Source organism: Salvelinus namaycush, unplaced genomic scaffold (assembly GCF_016432855.1).
Source record: "Salvelinus namaycush isolate Seneca unplaced genomic scaffold, SaNama_1.0 Scaffold331, whole genome shotgun sequence".
NCBI classification, from domain to species: domain Eukaryota; kingdom Metazoa; phylum Chordata; class Actinopteri; order Salmoniformes; family Salmonidae; genus Salvelinus; species Salvelinus namaycush.
The window spans coordinates 172,279-195,968 of record NW_024060242.1 but is presented as its reverse complement, the minus strand read 5'-3'; the positions used below and the strand labels follow the sequence as shown (position 1 = coordinate 195,968).

At 45.1% G+C, this 23,690-nt stretch overlaps 1 protein-coding gene across 1 annotated transcript in view; it reads right to left on the bottom strand.

Moving 5' to 3' along the window:
- Nucleotides 1-12,588: 12,588 nt before the first annotated feature.
- The window catches only part of napab (N-ethylmaleimide-sensitive factor attachment protein, alpha b), a 28,085-nt gene continuing 16,983 nt past the window's right edge, over nt 12,589-23,690 (bottom strand). The window contains exons 3-11 of the mRNA XM_038985414.1: nt 20,330-20,446; nt 20,002-20,048; nt 18,758-18,835; nt 17,225-17,280; nt 16,553-16,637; nt 16,332-16,436; nt 16,166-16,234; nt 15,984-16,034; nt 12,589-13,783 (exon numbers count right to left, since the gene is read on the bottom strand). Of these exons, the coding sequence (XP_038841342.1) occupies nt 13,682-13,783; nt 15,984-16,034; nt 16,166-16,234; nt 16,332-16,436; nt 16,553-16,637; nt 17,225-17,280; nt 18,758-18,835; nt 20,002-20,048; nt 20,330-20,446 (710 nt within the window). The 3' untranslated portion in view covers nt 12,589-13,681. The remainder of the gene's footprint in view (nt 13,784-15,983; nt 16,035-16,165; nt 16,235-16,331; nt 16,437-16,552; nt 16,638-17,224; nt 17,281-18,757; nt 18,836-20,001; nt 20,049-20,329; nt 20,447-23,690) is intronic.

The following is a 23,690-nucleotide window of genomic DNA, read 5'->3' as shown; positions in this document are numbered from 1 at the left end:
CATCGCTACAACTCCCGTACGGGCTCGGGAGAGACGAAGGTCGAAAGCCATGCGTCCTCCGAAACACAACCCAACCAAGCCGCACTGCTTCTTAACACAGCGCGCCTCCAACCCGGAAGCCAGCCGCACCAATGTGTCGGAGGAAACACCGTGCCCCCGGCTCCCTTGGTTAGCGCACACTGCCCCTACCGGCCAAACCCTCCCTAACCCGGACGACGCTAGGCCAATTGTGCGTCGCCCCACAGACCTCCCGGTCGCGGCCGGCTGCGACAGAGCCTGGGCGCGAACCCAGAGTCTCTGGTGGCACAGCTAGCGCTGCGATGCAGTGCCCTAGACCACTGCGCCACCCGGGAGGCCCTACCATTGATCATCTTTGAGATGTTTCTACAACTTGGATTGGAGTCCACCTGTGGTAAATACAATTGATTGGAAAGGCACAGACTATATAAAAGGTTCCACAGTTGACAGAGAAGAAAAACAACCCATGAGGTGGAAGGAATTGTCCATAGAGCTCCGAGACAGTATTGTGTCAATGCACAGATCTGGGGAATGGTACCAAAACATTTCTGCAGCATTGAAGGTCCCAAAGATCTGACGTTCGTCATATGTGGCAGGGCTTGCAAACCATTACAGACTACAAATGGAAGCACAGCTGAGAGCTGCCCAGTGACCTGAGACTACCAGATGAGCTAAACTACTTCTATGCTTGCTTCGAGGCAAATAACACTGAAACATGCATGAGAGCACCAGCTGTTCTGGAAGACTGATCACACTCTCCGCAGCAGATGCGAGTACGACCTTTAAACAGGTCAACATTCACAAGGCCGCAGGGCCAGACGGATTACCAGGATGTGTACTGCGAGCATGCGCTGATCAACTGGCAAGTGTCTTCACTGACATTTTCAACCTCTGAGTCTGTAACACCAACATGTTTTAAGCAGACCGCCTGTGACCAAAAAATGAAAGTAACCTGCCTAATCGACTACCGCCCCGTAGCAATCACGTCTGTAGCCATGAAGCGCTTTGGAAAGCTGGTCATGGCTCACTTCAACACCATCATCCCAGAAATCCTAGACCCACTCCAATTTGCATACCTCCCCAACAGATCCACAGATGATGCACTCTATTGCACTCCACACTGCCTTTTCCCACCTGGACAAAAGGAACACCTATGTGAGAATGCTGTTCATTGACTACAGCTCAGTGTTCAACACCTTAGTGCCCTCTAAGCTCATCACTAAGCTAAGGACCCTGGGACTAAACACCTCTCTCTGAAACTGGATCTTGGACTTCCTGATGGGCCGCCCTCAGGTGGTGAGGGTAGGTAACAACACATCCGCCACGCTGATCCTCAACACAGGGGCTCGTCAGGGGTGCGTACTCATTCCCCTCCTGTGCTCCCTGTTCACTCCTGACTGCACGGCCAGGCACGACGCTATCATTAAGTTTGCCGATGACACAACAGTGGTAGGCCTGATCACCAACGAGACAGCCTATAAAGAGGTCAGAGACCTGGTCGTGTGGTGCCAGGACAACAACCTCCCTCAACGTGTTCAAGACAAAGATGATGATTGTGGACTACAGGAAAAAGAGGACCGAGCACGCCCCCATTCTCATTCGACGAGGCTGCAGTAGAGCAGGTTGAGAGCTTCAAGTTCCTTGGTGTCCACGTCACCAACAAACTAACATGGTCCAAACACACCAAGACAGTCGTGAAGAGGGCACGACAAAACCTATTCCCCCTCAGGAGACTGGAAAGATTTGTCATGGGTCCTCAAAAGGTTCTACAGCTGCAACATCGAGAGCATCCCGACTGGTTGCATCACTGCCTGGTACGGCAATTGCTCGGCCTCCGACCGCAAGCCACTACAGAGGGTAGTGCGAACAGCCCAGTACATCACTGGGGCCAAGCTTCCTGCCATCCAGGACCTCTATACCAGGCGGTGTCAGAGGAAGGCCCTAAAAATTGTCAAAGACTCCAGCCACCCTAGTCATAGACTGTTCTCTCTGCTACAGCACGCAAAGCGGTACCGTAGCACCAAGTCTAGGTCCAAGAGCCTTCTAAACAGCTTCTACCCCCAAGACATAAGACTCCTGAACATCTAATTAAACGTCTACCCAGACTATTTGCACCCCCCCCCTTCCCATCTCCACACCACTGCCACGCTCTGTTGTCATCTATGCATAGTCACTTTAATAACTCTACCTACATGTACATTTTACGTCAACTAACCGGTGCCCCGCACATTGACTCTATAGAGGGGGGTCCCGGTACATAGTCTCGCAATTGTTATTTCTCTGCTGCTCTTTAATTACTTGTTACACTTTATTTCTTATTCATATATTTTCAAACTGCATTGTTGGTTAGGGGCTTGTAAGTAAGCATTTAACTTAAAGGTCTACACTTGTTGTATTCGGCACATGTGACTAATACAATTGGATTTGAACACAGTGGCCTCCATCATTCTTAAATGGAAGAAGTTTGGAACCACCAAGACTCTTCCTAGAGTTGGCAGCCCGGCCAAACTGAGCAATCGGAGGGGAAGGGCCTTGGTCAGGGAGGTGACCAAGAACCTGATGGTCACTGACAGAGCGCCAGAGTTCCTCTGTGGAGATGGGAGAACCTTCCAGAAGGACAACCATCTCTGCAGCACTCCACCAATCAGGCCTTTATGGTGGAGTGGCCAGACGGAAGCCACTCCTCAGTAAAAGGCACATGACAGCCCACTTGGAGTTTGGCAAAAGGCACCTAAAGGACTCTCAGACCATGAGAAACAAGACTCTTTGGTCTGAATGCCAAGCCTGGAGTAAACCGGGCATCATCCCAATTGTGAAGCATGGTGTGGCAGCATCATACTGTGGGGATGTTTTTCAGCAGCAGGGACTGGGAGACTAGTTGGGATCGAGGGAAAGATGAATGGAGCTAAGTACAGAGAGATCCTTGATGAAAACCTGCTCCAGAGCGCTCAGGACCTCAGACTGGGGTGAAGGTTCACCTTCCAACAGGACAACAACCCTAAGCACACAGCCAAGACAACGCAGGAGTGGCTTCGGGACAAGTCTCCCGGACTTGAATCCAATCGAACATCTCTAGAGAGACGTAAAAATAGCTGTGCAGCGACACTCCCCATCCCAACCTGACAGAGCTTGAGAGGATCTGCAGAGACGAATGGGAGAAACTCCCCAAATACAGGTGTGCCAAGCTTGTAGCGTCATACGCAAGAAGACTCAAGGCTGTAATCACTGCCAAAGGTGCTTCAACAAAGTACTGAGTAAAGGGTCTGAATACTTATGCAAATATGATATTTTAAAAATATATATATTAATTGCTTTGTCATTATGGGGTATTGTGATGTCATTATGGGGTATTGTGATGTCATTATGGGGTATTGCGTGTAGATTGAGGGGAGAAAAACGATTTAATCCATTTTAGATGAAGGCTGTAACATAACAATGTGGAAAAGTAAAAAGGGGTCTGAATACTTTCCAAATGCGCTGTAAATATCAAGAATTTATTCATGTAAATAAAAAGGTGTTTGAACAGTTAGAATATCTCGAGAGGACTGCATCATGGGTATTCTACACTCTCCTCACCTGTGATTCATTAGGAGCTACTACAGGCAGAGTGATCAACAGTTCTCATTCCTGAGGGGCCAGCTAGAGTCAACACCTAGAGAACAGGGAGAACACAGAGGCTTGCATCCTACGTGGCACCCTATTCCCTACGTGGCACCCTATTCCCTACATGGCACCCTATTCCCTACATGGCACCCTATTCCCTACATGGCACCCTATTTAACACACTACTTTTGACCAGGGTTTGGGACACAACCAGGACCTTGTGTTTGTTTGTTTTTTAAAGAGGAGAAGGGGGGGGGGGGGGGGGGGGGGGGGAGTAATACTTCGTGACTGTCGTTAAGGGAAAGGCACCATCCACTTGACCAGATTTAAAAAGATTTTGATATGGAAAATGTGGATTATCATAGTTGTACAGCATCCATATAACAAACTAACTCACTGGCAACACAGATATAACGACACAGATCAAACTAACTCACTGGCAACACAGATATAAAACGACACAGATCAAACTAACTCACTGCCAACACAGATATAACGACACAGATCAAACTAACTCACTGCCAACACAGATATAACGACACAGATCAAACTAACTCACTGCCAACACAGATATAACGACACAGATCAAACTAACTCACTGCCAACACAGATATAACGACACAGATCAAACTAACTCACTGCCAACACAGATATAACGACACAGATCAAACTAACTCACTGCCAACACAGATATGCTACAACAGGTGCCACTGCCAGGCAGAGTGAGACATGGGAAAGGTTGCCTGACCAACGAATCAATTAGTAGGTGAAGCAGTTACTAGGTAAGAGTCTGAACAGAACTTCTCTCTGAAGGGGGTTTACTCTGGCTTTTCTACAGGGTAACTGTGAGTTGTATTTTAACAAGAGTCTTTATAGAATAAAATAACTTATTGATGTGGTTGGTTAATCATTTAACAGCAAATATTATTTCCAAGGGGAGTGCCGAAATATAGAAACTGCATTACATCAAAGCCCTACCGACAATAACCTCGTTTAAAAATAATGTCAAAAGTTGTCTAATGACCGAACAGTGAAACAAGGGTTCATGTCTGCATCTCTGTAACTGTACATGTAGTTATGTAAACTAGGGACCGTGCACTGAAATAAGTGACTATCGTGCAATCTCCGTCACGTTCTTTTTTTTTTTTTTAAGTATTTAGAACTGTGAATATGTCAGTCTTCCCGAGCGACCAATCGTAGACGAAACCGTCTTTGTTACCTCGAATTAAATATGTTAGAATAAAAAAATTATTCTATGGGGTAGATGGATTGAAATTGTTTAGTAGCTCCAACTTGATTATAATGATGTTTCTGGCGATAAATGTGTTTAGTCTTAATAGTTGATTGCATAGTTAAAATGCAATATTTTATAATAATTATATAATTAGTATACAACGGTTACAATTCACAGAAAGGTGGCGGGGGGAAAAACGTTACTTACGGTATGGGAACTTTTCCTCCAGCTCCTTCCTTTTCAGTGTCGGCTGATGACTCAAGCGATCATGTTCCTACGGTGTCAAAAACGTTTTGTAGGCTACATTTGATCAACCGCAGGACTGACAAGCAAAAAAGACTTCCCATAATTATCTCAAGGAGTGGCAACAGCATATTTACCGGCAAGCTCACACAGGCACAGAAGCCGCGACCAGCCCATAGAGAATGATAGAGGCCTCTAGTAGCCTAAAAGCTATTTTGCCATGGGCACTGCCATTGAGGGCTTTCACCATGCGGCAGCTATTTTAAAGTAGTCAAGTTGGTGGGAATTGCTATGTGTTGTAGATTCAATTGGCGCTGCCCATGCTGTCACATATGCTATAGTGGCACAGATGTAAAGAAGAGTCCTCTATCTACCTCTATGGCGCTGCCCTCTGCGTGTGTGGGATCCTACTGGGCGGGGTGGCTATATTAATTATTATGTCCAAACAACTGCCTATCACACTGAAAGAATCTCAGTTGCATACTCCTCGCCACCTCCTCAAAACCCATTGGAGGGACAGGTCAGAGGGGCAGACCTCTGTCTTTCTCATCCAATGGGTTGAGGAGAGAGGACACCAGGAGTATACAATTGAAATTCTCCTATTGAATATCCAGCAATGGAGGCTGGTGGGAGGAGCTATAGGAGGACAGGTGTAACAGTTTAGCTTTCCGTCCCTCTCCTCACCCCCTACCTGGGCTCGAACCAGGAACTCATCGACAACAGCCACCCTCGAACCAGGAACACATCGACAACAGCCACCCTCGAAGCAGGAACACTTCGACAACAGCCACCCTCGAACCAGGAACACATCGACAACAGCCAGCCTCGAACCAGGAACACATCGACAACAGCCACCCTCGAACCAGGAACTCATCGACAACAGCCACCCTCGAACCAGGAACACATCGACAACAGCCACCCTCGAACCAGGAACACATCGACAACAGCCACCCTCGAACCAGGAACTCATCGACAACAGCCACCCTCGAACCAGGAACACATCGACAACAGCCACCCTCGAACCAGGAACACATCGACAACAGCCACCCTCGAACCAGGAACACATCGACAACAGCCACCCTCGAACCAGGAACACATCGACAACAGCCACCCTCGAAGCAGGAACACATCGACAACAGCCACCCTCGAACCAGGAACACATCGACAACAGCCACCCTCGAACCAGGAACACATCGACAACAGCCACCCTCGAACCAGGAACACATCGACAACAGCCAGCCTCGAACCAGGAACACATCGACAACAGCCACCCTCGAACCAGGAACACATCGACAACAGCCACCCTCGAACCAGGAACACATCGACAACAGCCACCCTCGAAGCATCGTTAACCATCGCTCCACAAAAGCCACGGCCCTTGCAGAGCAAAGGAAACAACTACTTCAAGGTCTCAGATCGAAGTGACGTCACCGATTGAAACGCTACTAGCGCGCACCACCGCTAACTAGCTAGCCATGTCACATCGGTTACAACGGGCTCATTGTAATGAATGGAATCAATGGAACAGAGTCAAACGCGTGATTTCCATATGTTTGATCCGTTCCATTTAATCCATTCCAGCCATTACAATGAGCCCGTCCCTCCTATAGCTCCTCCCACCAGCCCCCTCTGATATGCAGGTAGCCTACTGATACAGTCCTCGAGTCATAATACCCATAAAACATAGCGGTCAAAATAAGGAAATGATTCCATCCATTTTTCCCATAGTTTTTTTTTTAGAAACACTTCAAATAAGGGGCTGTGTTTTGTGAAAGCCCTGGAATGTTGTTTTGATAACCGTGTACATTTCTCTAGGAAATGGGGATTAAAATCATTTCCGTTTGACCGCTAGGTGTTATGTGTATTACTCTATTACTTGTAGATGACCTGGAGCCAGTGGGTTTGGCGACGAGTATGAAGCGAGGGCCAGCCAACACAGAAGTCAAGACACTCCACTCGTAAGATGTTTAGTCCCTGTGCCCAAGAACACTAAGGTAACCTGCCTAAATGACTACAGACCCGTAGCACTCACGTCCGTAGCTATGAAGTGCTTTGAAAGGCTGGTAATGGCTCACATCAACACTATTATCCCAGAAACCCTAGACCCACTCCAATTTGCATACCGCCCAAACAGACGCCCAAACAGATGATGCAATCTCTATTGCACACCACACTGCCCTTTACCACCTGAACAAAAGGAACACCTATGTGAGAATGCTATTTATTGACTACAGCTCAGCGTTCAACACCATAGTGACCTCAAAGCTTATCACTAAGCTAAGGAACCTGGGACTAAACACCTCCGTCTGCAACTGGATCCTGGACTTCCTGATGGGCCGCCCCCAGGTGGTAAGGGTAGGTAACAACACATCCGCCACGCTCATCCTCAACACGGGGGCCCCTAAGGGGTGCGTGCTCAGTCCCCTCCTGTACTCCCTGTTCACTCATGACTGCATGGCCAGGCACGACTCCAACACCATCATTAAGTTTGCTGACGACACAACAGTGGTAGGCCTGATCACCAACAACGATGAGACGACCTATAGGGAGTAGGTCAGAGACCTGGCCGGGTGGTGCCAGAATAATAACCTCTCCCTCAACGTAACCAAGACTAAGGAGATGATTGTGGACTACAGGAAAAGGAGGACCGAGCACGCCCCCATTCTCATCGACGGGGCTGCAGTGGAGCAGGTTGAGAGCTTCAAGTTCCTTGGTGTCCACGTCACCAACAAACTAACATGGTCCAAACACACCAAGACAGTCATGAAGAGGGCACGACAAAACCTATTCCCCCTCAGGAAACTAAAAGGATTTGTCATGGGTACTAAGATCCTCAAAAGGTTCTACAGCTGCAACATCGAGAGCATCCTGGTCGCATCACCGCCTGGTACGGCAACTGCTCGGCCTCCGACCGCAAGGCGCTACAGAGGGTAATGCGTACGCCCCAGTACATCACCGGGGCCAAGCTTCCTGCCATCCAGGACCTCTATACCAGGCGGTGTCAGAGGAAGGCCCTACCTCAATCAGCCTGACTAACCGGTGTCTGTATATAGCCTCTCTACTGTATATAGCCTCTTTACTGTATATATCCTCTCTACTATATATAACCTCTCTACTGTATGTAGCCTCACTACTGTATATAGCCTCTTTACTGTATATATCCTCTCTACTGTATATAACCTCTCTACTGTATATAGCCTCTCTACTGTATATAGCCTCTTTACTGTATATATCCTCTCTACTGTATATAGCCTCTCTACTGTATATAGCCTCTCTACTGTATATAGCCTCTCTACTGTATATAGCCTCTTTACTGTATATAGCCTCTCTACTGTATATAGCCTCTCTACTGTATATAACCTCTCTACTGTATATAGCCTCTCTACTGTATGTAGCCTCTCTACTGTATGTAGCCTCTCTACTGTATATAGCCTCTACTGTATATAGCCTCGCTACTGTATATAACCTCTCTACTGTATATAGCCTCTCTACTGTATATAGCCTCTCTACTGTATATAGCCTCACTACTGTATGTAGCCTCACTACTGTATATAACCTCTCTACTGTATGTAGCCTCTCTACTGTATATAGCCTCTCTACTGTATATAGCCTCTCTACTGTATATAGCCTCTCTACTGTATGTAGCCTCTCTACTGTATATAGCCTCTCTACTGTATATAGCCTCTCTACTGTATATAGCCTCACTACTGTATATAACCTCTCTACTGTATATAGCCTCTCTACTGTATGTAGCCTCTCTACTGTATATAGCCTCTCTACTGCATATAGCCTCTCTACTGTATGTAGCCTCTCTACTGTATGTAGCCTCTCTACTGTATATAGCCTCTCTACTGTATATAGCCTCTCTACTGTATATAGCCTCTCTACTGTATATAGCCTCACTACTGTATATAGCCTCTCTACTGTATATAGCCTCTCTACTGTATGTAGCCTCACTACTGTATATAACCTCTCTACTGTATATAGCCTCTCTACTGTATATAGACTCTCTACTGTATATAGCCTCTCTACTGTATATAGCCTCTCTACTGTATATAGCCTCTCTACTGTATATAGCCTCACTACTGTATATAGCCTCTCTACTGTATATAGACTCGCTACTGTATATAGCCTCGCTACTGTATATAGCCTCTCTACTGTATATAGACTCGCTACTGTATATAGCCTCGCTACTGTATATAGCCTCACTACTGTATATAGCCTCTCTACTGTATATAGACTCGCTACTGTATATAGCCTCGCTACTGTATATAGCCTCTCTACTGTATATAGCCTCTCTACTGTATATAGCCTCACTACTGTATATAGCCTCTCTACTGTATATAGCCTATATATATAGAAAATTGTCAAAGACTCCAGCCATCACTTTTGTAATAATATCTATTTTTAAAAGAGCCTCCCTGTCAGTCATCTAGTGTAAACATAAATCATTGGTTTAAATAAAGTGTTTTGCGCTGTTCTGTCAATGTAAAAATGTGGTTGGGTCTCCCGGAGACTCCAGCCGCCCCAGTCATGGACTGCTCTCTCTACTACCGCATGGCAAGCGGTACCGGAGCGCCAAGTCTCGGACAAAGAGGCTTCTCAACAGTTTTTACCCCCAAGCCATAAGACTCCTGAACAGGTAATCAAATGGCTACCCAGACTATTTGCATTGTGTGCCCTCCCCCAACCCCTCTTTTACGCTGCTGCTACTCTCTGTTTATCATATATGCATAGTCACTTTAACTATACATTCATGTACATACTACCTCAATTGGCCCGACCAACCAGTGCCCCCGCACATTGGCTAACCGGTTTATCTGCATTGTGTCCCGCCACCCACCACCCACCACCCGCCAACCCCTCTTTACGCTGCTGCTACTCTCTGTTCATCATATATGCATATTCACGTTAACCATATCTACATGTACATACTACCTCAATCAGCCTGACTAACCGGTGTCTGTATGTAGCCTCTCTACTGTATATAGCCTCGCTACTGTATATAGGCTCTACTGTATATAGCATCTCTACTGTATATAGCCTCACAACTGTATATAGCCTCACTACTGTATATAGCCTCGCTACTGTATATAGCCTCTACTGTATATAGCCTCACTACTGTATATAACCTCACTACTGTATATAACCTCACTACTGTATATACACTCGCTACTGTATATAGCCTCGCTACTGTATATAGCCTCGCTACTGTATATAGCCTCTCGCTAATCTGGGCGTATGGTCACCAGAGATGGCTTGAGCTAAAGACTGCATTACATAGACAAGAACGTGTTTTACTAGAGATAGTTTAGGAGTAGAACAATCCCTCATTCTCTAAATCGTCCTTGCATCTGGGAAACTGAGCCAGGGTGGGGTTAAGACAACCCAGGTAAAGATAGGATGAACCCAGAGTGGAATATGATGCTCCTTGGTCTCCATGCCTAAGCATTCTTAGTGTCAGCTATATAAAGAACTCTGCATTTGTGTAAAGGTTGGGTTACTCGGTCCAACACTCAAGGGTGGGAGGGTGTCGTCCAGCCTCATTATTGCAATAATTAAATCGATATGAAATAAAGATGATTGTTTGAAGAAATGACAGTCTCTCTCTCAGTATGAATTTCCACGACAATAGCTAGAGAACTCATCCTCGTTATCCACCATCTTTATAAGCTGCATATGTTGCCTGGCTACCCATACCCCTCGCTTCGGTCAAACGCTACACCACGGGGTCAACGCTCTCTAGACTTCTTCGGATGTCCCTACCCTAAACCCTACCTACCTAACTTCAAACGGGCCCCACGGATGCGATATAGCACCGGACGGTTTAGATAAGAGCAGCTGAAGAATTCAGTCGTAAAACAATGTGATCATATGTTTTATTTTCCACAACAAACAAAAAAAATATAGAATTACAGAGTCACAACCTTCTCTCTTTATGGGTTTATTAATCTGTGATCGTCTGTAGAGAAGAGACCAATACTTATACACGGACTAAAACAACGTCCTTTAAATCAAAAGCTTGTCCATCTTTACATGTCAAAATAAGTTGAAATCAATAGCTATCCAATAAAAATAGCTTTAAAAAAAAAAAAAAAAAAGGTATAGTAAGCTAGTATAGTCGGTAACACAAAGTAGAGAGGAAGTGAACGGACATAAAACACAAGTATCATTGAAGGAAAATAAAAGAAATAAGAGATTTGGAATAGAATGGAACGTTTAAAACCATAACTAGGTTATTATCTGTATGGGCAATTTATTCATTTATATCATTGCTATGGTGCTTCTCTGTAACCTGGTCTTAAAATACTTTATAAATTACATTTTATTATCAATATTAAAGGTCTTTCAAGGCCACTGTGTGAATACATGCATTTCCTAAATCGGGTTCAGCAGTCCAGCATTCCTGAGACGTCCCAAAGCAGGAAGACAACAGGGTTTTATAATCAGGGAGATTCACCTTCCGACGAGCTCTGCACTTCGTAGTGTGCAGTCCACAGCACCTCATGATTGGCTGGTTTCATTGTGAAGGCATTCTGTAATAACTCTCCCACCATGGTACAGTCTACAGGTTAGTGTTCCTTAGCGTCTGCAGTGGACAGATGACCACAGCTATCACTGCCGGTGGTACAGTTTTGCACCATGTTTAGCAGGAGAGGCTAGCTCTGTAAAACACCGACCGTGGGTCTGTGGAACAGGAGAGGCTAGCTCTGTAAAACACCGACCGTGGGTCTGTGGAACAGGAGAGGCTAGCTCTGTAAACACCGACCGTGGGTCTGTGGAACAGGAGAGGCTAGCTCTGTAAAACACCGACCGTGGGTCTGTGGAACAGGAGAGGCTAGCTCTGTAAAACACCGACCGTGGGTCTGTGGAACAGGAGAGGCTAGCTCTGTAAAACACCGACCGTGGGTCTGTGGAACAGGAGAGGCTAGCTCTGTAAACACCGACCGTGGGTCTGTGGAACAGGAGAGGCTAGCTCTGTAAAACACCGACCGTGGGTCTGTGGAACAGGAGAGGCTAGCTCTGTAAAACACCGACCGTGGGTCTGTGGAACAGGAGAGGCTAGCTCTGTAAACACCGACCGTGGGTCTGTGGAACAGGAGAGGCTAGCTCTGTAAAACACCGACCGTGGGTCTGTGGAACAGGAGAGGCTAGCTCTGTAAACCACCGACGGTGAGTCTGTGGAACAGGAGAGGCACTAGGACCTGCGTTGATGACTGATCAACACCGGGGTGATGAGGAGGAGATACACTGCAAAGGCGAGAAGAGATACACACTGCAAAGGCAAGATGAGCTATCTGCTGTTAAAAAAGGCACAAGAGTAAGGAGAAGAGCAGACGCCAGGGTGTGGTGCCTGAGGCAACGGGGGGGGGGGGGTATGGCAGCGTTTCCGTAACTCGGTTCTCGGGACCCTAAACGTTTTGGTTTTTGCCCTAGCACTACACATTCAAAATGATTAAAGCTGGATGCTTAGTTGGTTTTACATTTTAAAATCAGCTGTGTAGTGGTAGGGCAAAACCCCGAACATGCACCCCTTGTGGTCCAGAGGACCGAGTTTGGGAAACCCTGGGGTAGAGCTGTGACGGTCATTACATTTTGTCAACTGGTAACTGTCATGCAAATAACTGCGGGTCTCACGCCAAATTGACCGTTAATGAAGATAAACACGTTAAGCATCTCCGGGACGACACGCCATCGTTGTCGTGCTTCTATTGGAATGTCTCCATTTTAAAAAGTCTAATAAATCCGTTTAATATAGCCTACACCATAAATTAATTATTAATGAATCATTTTTATTATAATAATAATAATAATTTTGGCATCATTCCCAAGTGACAATATTTTCACCCATCAGACTATTTTCCGTTTAATTTTGTCTTTACAAATACTAAATAATGTGTGTGAAATGAGTTCTGATTTAGAATGGGCCATTATCATGCACCTGTCTGAACGAGCAATTATTATTATTTATTTTTTAATAAAGTCATCTGTATGCACTTGAATGGCAAATGGAGGACGCTTTTCCCATGGTTCATTTTTCATGACAGCCAGGTAGGCTACTCTGGTCGTAAGGCAAAGCAATGTGCTTCATATTAGGAAAGTTGAGAAATAAATATAGTAGGCCTATAGAAAGCTGATAGGATCCTCCTCTTTTTAATAGAGGCCATTGCATAGTGTAGGCTGTAGAAATGTTGACCCGCCAGGAGCACATATTTAACTCCATGCATCAACCAGCTATGAGGAGCTGGCTGGTTGATCAGGTGATCCTATTCCGCTCAACTCTGACTGCCAGGGCTCTCAGGAAGTGTTTGATTTGATTCTCCGCTGTATTTGCATTGAGTGATTACAGGGACAATAGAGCGCTGAGTATCAATTACCATCAGCGGCAACACAGCGCCGTTTTGGAGAAGCCTAGTTACCTTGACTCATGTGGAATTTGACTGCAATCATGACTGGTGACTGCTGGGGAGGTGGTAATACGGTCGCTTTAACAGCCCTAGGTGTGGATGAGGTTTGGGTATAGGGGGTCTGGAGGGGGGGGGGGGGGGGGGGGGGGTTAGGTGTCTAGTGACATCAAGACCATTAACGCAGGTCACTCTCGTCTTCCTCTATAGTCTTCTTGATGCGGAGGAGCATAGTGGTCAGCCACTGGTCCAACCTAGAGATAGTGTCATATTCCTTCACCTGAGAGAGAGAGATATGGAGGGGGAGACGGAGAGAGAGAGATATGGAGGGGGAGACGGAGAGAGAGAGATATGGAGGGGGAGACGGAGAGAGAGAGATATGGAGGGGGAGACGGAGAGAGAGAGATATGGAGGGGGAGACGGAGAGAGAGAGATATGGAGGGGAGACGGAGAGAGAGAGATATGGAGGGGGAGACGGAGAGAGAGAGATATGGAGGGGGAGACGGAGAGAGAGAGATATGGAGGGGGAGACGGAGAGAGAGAGATATGGAGGGGGAGACGGAGAGAGAGAGATATGGAGGGGGAGACGGAGAGAGAGAGATATGGAGGGGGAGACGGAGAGAGAGAGATATGGAGGGGGAGACGGAGAGAGAGAGATATGGAGGGGGAGACGGAGAGAGAGAGATATGGAGGGGGAGACGGAGAGAGAGAGATATGGAGGGGGAGACGGAGAGAGAGAGATATGGAGGGGGAGACGGAGAGAGAGAGATATGGAGGGGGAGACGGAGAGAGAGAGATATGGAGGGGGAGACGGAGAGAGAGAGATATGGAGGGGGAGACGGAGAGAGAGAGATATGGAGGGGGAGACGGAGAGAGAGAGATATGGAGGGGGAGACGGAGAGAGAGAGATATGGAGGGGGAGACGGAGAGAGAGAGATATGGAGGGGGAGACGGAGAGAGAGAGATATGGAGGGGGAGACGGAGAGAGAGAGATATGGAGGGGGAGACGGAGAGAGAGAGATATGGAGGGGGAGACGGAGAGAGAGAGATATGGAGGGGGAGACGGAGAGAGAGAGATATGGAGGGGGAGACGGAGAGAGAGAGATATGGAGGGGGAGACGGAGAGAGAGAGATATGGAGGGGGAGACGGAGAGAGAGAGATATGGAGGGGGAGACGGAGAGAGAGAGATATGGAGGGGGAGACGGAGAGAGAGAGATATGGAGGGGGAGACGGAGAGAGAGAGATATGGAGGGGGAGACGGAGAGAGAGAGATATGGAGGGGGAGACGGAGAGAGAGAGATATGGAGGGGGAGACGGAGAGAGAGAGATATGGAGGGGGAGACGGAGAGAGAGAGATATGGAGGGGGAGACGGAGAGAGAGAGATATGGAGGGGGAGACGGAGAGAGAGAGATATGGAGGGGGAGACGGAGAGAGAGAGATATGGAGGGGGAGACGGAGAGAGAGAGATATGGAGGGGGAGACGGAGAGAGAGAGATATGGAGGGGGAGACGGAGAGAGAGAGATATGGAGGGGGAGACGGAGAGAGAGAGATATGGAGGGGGAGACGGAGAGAGAGAGATATGGAGGGGGAGACGGAGAGAGAGAGATATGGAGGGGGAGACGGAGAGAGAGAGATATGGAGGGGGAGACGGAGAGAGAGAGATATGGAGGGGGAGACGGAGAGAGAGAGATATGGAGGGGGAGACGGAGAGAGAGAGATATGGAGGGGGAGACGGAGAGAGAGAGATATGGAGGGGGAGACGGAGAGAGAGAGATATGGAGGGGGAGACGGAGAGAGAGAGATATGGAGGGGGAGACGGAGAGAGAGAGATATGGAGGGGGAGACGGAGAGAGAGAGATATGGAGGGGGAGACGGAGAGAGACAGAGAGAGATATGGAGGGGGAGACGGAGAGAGACAGAGAGAGATATGGAGGGGGAGACAGAGACAGACAGAGAGAGATATGGAGGGGGAGACAGAGACAGACAGAGAGAGATATGGAGGGGGAGATGGAGACAGACAGAGATATGGAGGGGGAGATGAGGCCGAGAAGGACAGACGGAGAGAGATATGGAGCGAGAGGGGAGATGGAGACAGACAGAGAGAGATATGGAGGGGGAGATGAGGCCGAGAAGGACAGACGGAGAGAGATATGGAGCGAGAGGGGAGATGGAGACAGACAGAGAGAGATATGGAGGGGGAGATGAGGCCCGAGAAGGACAGACGGAGAGAAAGAAAGAAAGAGCGATGAGGAGAAGGATGGGGAGGGAGGAAGGGAGGTGAGACAAGAAAACAAGTTAACTTCCAGTTTCTAGTAATTGATTTCCCTTTCTTGTTCAAAATGGTTCCAGTTTTAGTTCATGTGGGACTTCCTCAGTTCAGCGTTCCCTATCTTTTCATTTATTTTCATGACTTCAGTAATGACTTCCTCATTCACAAATAAAAAGACACAAAACAATACTTTGAGAGTACTACTCACTGCATCAGTATATACATCAACATTCTGTTCTTCACACGCATCTAGAAGTTTCTGCAGAGAAATAAAGACATGTATTCTGTTAGAATACATATATGTTGGAGTTGAAAGGCTTAAGAGAAAAGACGAGGGGGTTGGATAAGACTAAAACAGAGGCCCTATCAGAAAACAACCTACTTCCTTACCTTCAGCAGTTTACATTCACGAGAATCTGAGAAGGCAGGGAACATTTCTTCATACTTCTGTAAGGCCAGCTAGATGCCAGGAGAAAGAGCAGTTTAGTCAGAGAAGAAACCTAGAAACCTCGGGGAGGATTTGAAAAACAGACAGAAGTCAGTTTTTAGGGTTTACTTTGGCATTGAGCATGTCCACACAGAAGTGGCAGAGAGCTGCCTTGAAGAAGTAGTCCTTAGCGCTGTACTTTAGCAGTGTGCTGTCCATCGCATTGGTCCCAACCTTAAAAAAAAAAGAAAAAACACAGACCAAAACAGGATTGTTAACAGTCGATAACAATTACATAGAACATATTTACAAGGAACTGCCTCCTGCAACACTGTTTGGTCAGCTGTCACCTGTTCATAGATCTCTATGGCCTTCTGGTACTGCTCCAGCTGAGCTGCATAGACGGCCACCTTCAGAAGACACTTGTTAGCAGAGCTGAGAGGACAAGGAGAAAGGGAGGTAGAGGTACAGGGAGAGAGAGAGAAATTAGGACGACCAGTCACACAACATACAGTCAAAATAAAACCGGGTCTGATTCAGCAGGACAGAACCCAAATAAAACCGGGTCTGATTCAGCAGGACAGAACCCAAATAAAACCGGGTCTGATTCAGCAGGACAGAACCCAAATAAAACCGGGTCTGATTCAGCAGGACAGAACCCAAATAAAACAGGGTCTGATTCAGCAGGACAGAACCCAAATAAAAGTGTCTCAATCAGCTCACAGTAAGGAGTCACGTGGGCTCTATTCATTACATTTCCGTCTCTCCATAGCTCCCACCATAGATATAAAACCCCATAGAGCTGATGTGTGGTCCAGCGGGAGAAGCCTCTGACCCCGGCACATGTATGCCAGACTCGGTGTGGGTTGGAATCCGGACCAGTGCCCTCTGACCCCTCCTCCCCAACACTGTTCCAGCTCTTTAATTAAGCTACACAATTAAGAAAGGGGTGGGAATGCCCTACTCCTTAAAAAAGACCTTTCCCCCCCAAAAATGATGGATATATTGTCTATGGTTCCTACCTTGTGGACTCTTCTCCTTTGTAGTAGTCTGCCGCCTGTTCATAGTGAGCTATAGCCTGCAGACAGAGACAACATTTAGACACGCCTCACCCACACAGTCCTCCTCTCACACCTCACCCACACAGTCCTCCTCTCACACCTGATCCACACAGTCCTCCTCTCACACCTGATCCACACAGTCCTCCTCTCACACCTGATCCACACAGTCCTCCTCTCACACCTGATCCACACAGTCCTCCTCTCACACCTGATCCACACAGTCCTCCTCTCACACCTGATCCACACAGTCCTCCTCTCACACCTGATCCACACAGTCCTCCTCTCACACCTGATCCACACAGTCCTCCTCTCACACCTGATCCACACAGTCTCCTCTCACACCTGATCCACACAGTCTCCCCCCCCCCCCATCACACCTGACCCACACAATCCCCCCCCCCCCCCCCCCCCCCCCCCCCATCACACCTGACCCACACAATCCCCCCACACCAGACCCACACAATCCTTCCCCCTCACCCTAACACAACATTCAGATACACCCGACCAACAAGTAAAAAATCCATTTTGAATTCAAATCACTTTTAGACAGCATCCCTTTTGATTTAAACAAAACTTTGCGTACGTTTGCTCATTGTAGAAGTGGTCAGAGACTTTCAGGAACCTGAATGACAAAACATTCAAGAGATAAAAAGGGGCTCAAAGTGGACTCATTTTCCATACCCCATCATACCATGTGACATGGGTGTCTTCATTGCTGGAAAATATAAATGGTTGAGTTTGATATAATTTAAAAACTTACAAACAGGGTTCTTTTTTTTAATAAAACAAATATTTATAATATGTTTTTTATACCTTTAACGTCAATTATGTTAAAAAAAAAACACGCTTAAACTCTTGATTTGTTTTTCAGATTCACGTGTTATAGCTTAGCCCCTACTTTACAGCATCTGAGGTTGTTGTGTTGAAGTAGCAACATGCTCTTGATTACAGATCATTTCATTCATAAAAACGACCATTTGTGTCGTTAGCAAACTTAACGGTTGTTGGAGCAGTCCACGCAGTCATGGATCAACAAGGAGTATAGGAGGGGGACTAAGCACGCACCCCTGAGGGCCCTCCCGTGTTGAGGACCAGCGTGGCAGAGGTGTTGCCTTACCACCTGGGGTTTGCGGCCCGTCAGGAAGTCCAGGATCCAGTTGCATAATATGTATGGAAGATTTAATTCAAATTTTAAAAAAGGGGTTATGTAAAAAAGTGAAGTACAGCCTTCAGACAAGCATCTGGAAAGATACATCTGACCCAGACAAGTACATCCTGGTACACCTGGCTATGAGTGCAAATGTGCTATTATATCTGACCACAACTGATTTTGCATCTTTACTCATAGGGGGCTGATTCTCCCAGTCTATTCAGTTCAGACCTATACAAGACAGTAGTGACTATCCCAGGCTAGCTGGAGGACAGATACAGGCTGTGTGTCCCCTCAATGCCTATATAAATGCACTACTTTTGACCAGGGCCCATAGGTCTGACCGTATCAATGTCCACCAGCTCCGTCTCGTAGATCTCTGCGATGGAGATGTGATGTTTGGCTGCGATGGTGAACCGTCCCTAATGAGTTCAAAGAGAGGAAAACAGAAAGAGAGGAGTAAAACAGAAGAAGCAGAAAGAGAGGAGTAAAACAGAAGAAGCAGAAAGAGAGGAGTAAAACAGAAGAAGCAGAAAGAGAGGAGTAAAACAGAAGAAGCAGAAAGAGAGGAGTAAAACAGAAGAAGCAGAAAGAGAGGAGTAAAACAGAAGAAGCAGAAAGAGAGGAGTAAAACAGAAGAAGCAGAAAGAGAGGAGTAAAACAGAAGAAGCAGAAAGAGAGGAGTAAAACAGAAGAAGCAGAAAGAGAGGAGTAAAACAGAAGAAGCAGAAAGAGAGGAGTAAAACAGAAGAAGCAGAAAGAGAGGAGTAAAACAGAAGAAGCAGAAAGAGAGGAGTAAAACAGAAGAAGCAGAAAGAGAGGAGTAAAACAGAAGAAGCAGAAAGAGAGGAGTAAAACAGAGGAAGCAGAAAGAGAGGAGTAACAGAGGAAGCAGAAAGAGAGGAGTAAAACAGAGGAAGCAGAAAGAGAGGAGGAAAACAGAGGAAGCAGAAAGAGAGGAGGAAAACAGAGGAAGCAGAAAGAGAGGAGGAAAACAGAGGAAGCAGAAAGAGAGGAGGAAAACAGAGGAAGCAGAAAGAGAGGAGGAAAACAGAGGAAGCAGAAAGAGAGGAGTAAAACAGAGGAAGCAGAAAGAGAGGAGTAAAACAGAAGAAGCAGAAAGAGAGGAGTAAAACAGAAGAAGCAGAAAGAGAGGAGGAAAACAGAGGAAGCAGAAAGAGAGGAGGAAAACAGAGGAAGCAGAAAGAGAGGAGGAAAACAGAGGAAGCAGAAAGAGAGGAGGAAAACAGAGGAAGCAGAAAGAGGAGGAAAACAGGAAGCAGAAAGAGAGGAGGAAAACAGAGGAAGCAGAAAGAGAGGAGGAAAACAGAGGAAGCAGAAAGAGAGGAGGAAAACAGAGGAAGCAGCAAGAGAGGAGGAAAACAGGAAGTAGAAAGAGAGGAGTAAAACAGGAAGCAGAAACAAAAAGAAGGATGAGAGAAGCAACAGAACACCAGGCTCATATCAGCTCTCTATGTTACTGGTGAAATACTTCAGATACACGCTGCCCATTGTTTTAGTGTGTTGAACCAATAGGTACAGTCAAAGAGGAGGGTATCAGGCCTCTATCCACACTAACACTTCTCACCATGTCTGTGTAGATCTCGATGGCTCGGTTCAGACAGTTGATAGCCTCTGTAGGGAGGGTACATCAGATGCATTATCAACTCACAGAGACCCTTTTATTCACTCTGATTTGCAGGAAAATACCAAGGTAATGTTTCATTTCTTCTGAGAAACATTACCTGCTCTTTTAGTGTTTGGTTGAGTGTCGACAGTGGTAGGGTAAAGACAGCTCTAACATGGGAGGAGGTAATGGTTGTAAAGTCCATGGTGTGTGTGTGTGTGTGTGTGTGTGTGTGTGAGTGTGTGAGTGTGTGAGTGTGTGAGTGTGTGAGTGTGAGTGAGTGAAATACCTTGCGGGTCAGCTTTTTTGAAGGCGTTTCCAGCGTCTATGAAGTTAGTAGCAGCATCGTGTTTACTCTGCATCTGCAGGTGGAGACGGGCCGCCTGGGAGAACGCATTACCTGCAGCTGAAAACACAGTCATATTATCCTACTATCACAATACAGTCATATTATCCTACTATCACAATACAGTCATATTATCCTACTATCACAATACAGCCATATTATCCTATTATCACAATACAGTCATACTATCCTACTATCACAATACAGCCATATTATCCTACTATCACAACCAACTATCACAATACAGCCATATTATCCTACTATCACAATACAGCCATATTATCCTACTATCACAATACAGCCATATTATCCTACTATCACAATACAGCCATATTATCCTACTATCACAACCAACTATCACAATACAGCCATATTATCCTACTATCACAATACAGCCATATTATCCTACTATCACAATACAGCCATATTATCCTACTATCACAATACAGCCATATTATCCTACTATCACAATACAGCCATATTATCCTACTATCACAATACAGTCATATTATCCTACTATCACAATACAGTCATATTATCCTACTATCACAATACAGTCATATTATCCAACTATCACAATACAGCCATATTATCCTACTATCACAATACAGCCATATTATCCTACCATCATAATACAGCCATACTATCCTACTATCACAACCAACTATCACAATACAGCCATATTATCCTACTATCACAATACAGCCATATTATCCTACTATCACAAAACAATCATATTATCCAACTATCACAATACAGCCATACTATCCTACTATCACAATACAGCCATATTATCCTACTATCACAATACAGTCATACTATCCAACTATCAAAATACAGCCATACTATCCTACTATCACAATACAGCCATACTATCCTACTATCACAATACAGCCATATTATCCAACTATCACAACCAACTATCACAATACAGTCATATTATCCAACTATCACAATACAGCCATATTATCCTACTATCACAATACAGCCATATTATCCTACTATTACAATACAGCCATATTATCCTACTATCACAATACAGCCATACTATCCAACTATCACAATACAGCCATACTATCCTACTATCACAATACAGCCATACTATCCTACTATCACAATACAGCCATACTATCCTACTATCACAAAACAATCATATTATCCAACTATCACAATACAGCCATATTATCCAACTATCACAATACAGCCATATTATCCAACTATCACAATACAGCCATACTATCCAACTATCACAATACAGCCATACTATCCAACTATCACAATACAGCCATACTATCCAACTATCACAATACAGCCATACTATCCTACTATCACAATACAGCCATACTATCCTACTATCACAATACAGTCATACTATCCTACTATCACAATACAGTCATACTATCCTACTATCACAATACAGTCATATTATCCAACTATCACAATACAGCCATATTATCCAACTATCACAATACAGTCATATTATCCAACTATCACAATACAGCCATATTATCCTACTATCACAATACAGCCATATTATCCTACTATTACAATACAGCCATATTATCCTACTATCACAATACAGCCATATTATCCTACTATCACAATACAGCCATATTATCCTACTATCACAATACAGCCATATTATCCAACTATCACAACCAACTATCACAAAACAGCCATTTAATCCTACTATCACAACCAACTATCACAATACAGCCATACTATCCTACTATCACAATACAGCCATATTAGCCTACTATCACAACCAACTATCACAAAACAGCCATTTTATCCTACTATCACAACCAACTATCACAATACAGCCATACTATCCTACTATCACAATACAGCCATACTATCCTACTATCACAATACAGCCATACTATCCTACTATCACAACCAACTATCACAATACAGCCATACTATCCTACTATCACAACCACCTATCACAATACAGCCATATTATCCAACTATCACAACCAACTATCACAATACAGCCATACTATCCTACTATCACAATCAACTATCACAATACAGCCATACTATCCTACTATCACAATACAGCCATATTATCCTACTATCACAATCAACTATCACAATACAGCCATACTATCCTACTATCACAATACAGCCATACTATCCTACTATCACAACCAACTATCACAATACAGCCATACTATCCTACTATCACAACCACCTATCACAATACAGCCATATTATCCAACTATCACAACCAACTATCACAATACAGCCATACTATCCTACTATCACAATACAGCCATACTATCCTACTATCACAATACAGCCATATTAGCCTACTATCACAACCAACTATCACAATACAGCCATATTATCCTACTATCACAACCAACTATCACAATACAGCCATACTATCCTACTATCACAATACAGCCATACTATCCTACTATCACAATACAGCCATATTAGCCTACTATCACAACCAACTATCACAATACAGCCATACTATCCTACTATCACAATACAGCCATATTAGCCTACTATCACAACCAACTATCACAATACAGCCATACTATCCTACTATCACAACCAACTATCACAATGCAGCCATATTATCCAACTATCACAACCAACTATCACAATACAGCCATATTATCCTACTATCACAACCAACTATCACAATACAGCCATACTATCCTACTATCACAATACAGCCATATTAGCCTACTATCACAACCAACTATCACAATACAGCCATACTATCCTACTATCACAATACAGCCATATTAGCCTACTATCACAACCAACTATCACAATACAGCCATATTATCCGACTATCACAACCAACTATCACAATACAGCCATACTATCCTACTATCACTGTCAAGTTTTGACCTCTTTCTTGTGCAATTCCCCACTTGAAAAGGACAGTCCCTCCACATGAAGATTTTAACTGGATTTCACTCAATAAACAGCCATGGAATCAGTTGTTTGTCTTTTATTTACCATTCTTTGGTTGGCAGTAAACAGGTGAAAAACCTCAAAAAAGAGATGACAAATACAAGCTATTATTTGAGTTGACAGCCTAATTAAATACACAAAATTATCCACATTCACCTCAGATAAACACATTTCTGCCATTATAAAATACAAGGTTTCCACTTTTAAGCAAATGTTTCCCAAAATAGAAACCCACCATTTTTAATCAAATGAGCAGAATCAGTATTTTTTTATCTAAATTTGCATTTTAGCCAAATACATTCAAAATATTTTTAGTAGTAAAAAATTACATTTATTTTCTAATCAATAGTTTTAAGCAGACAAA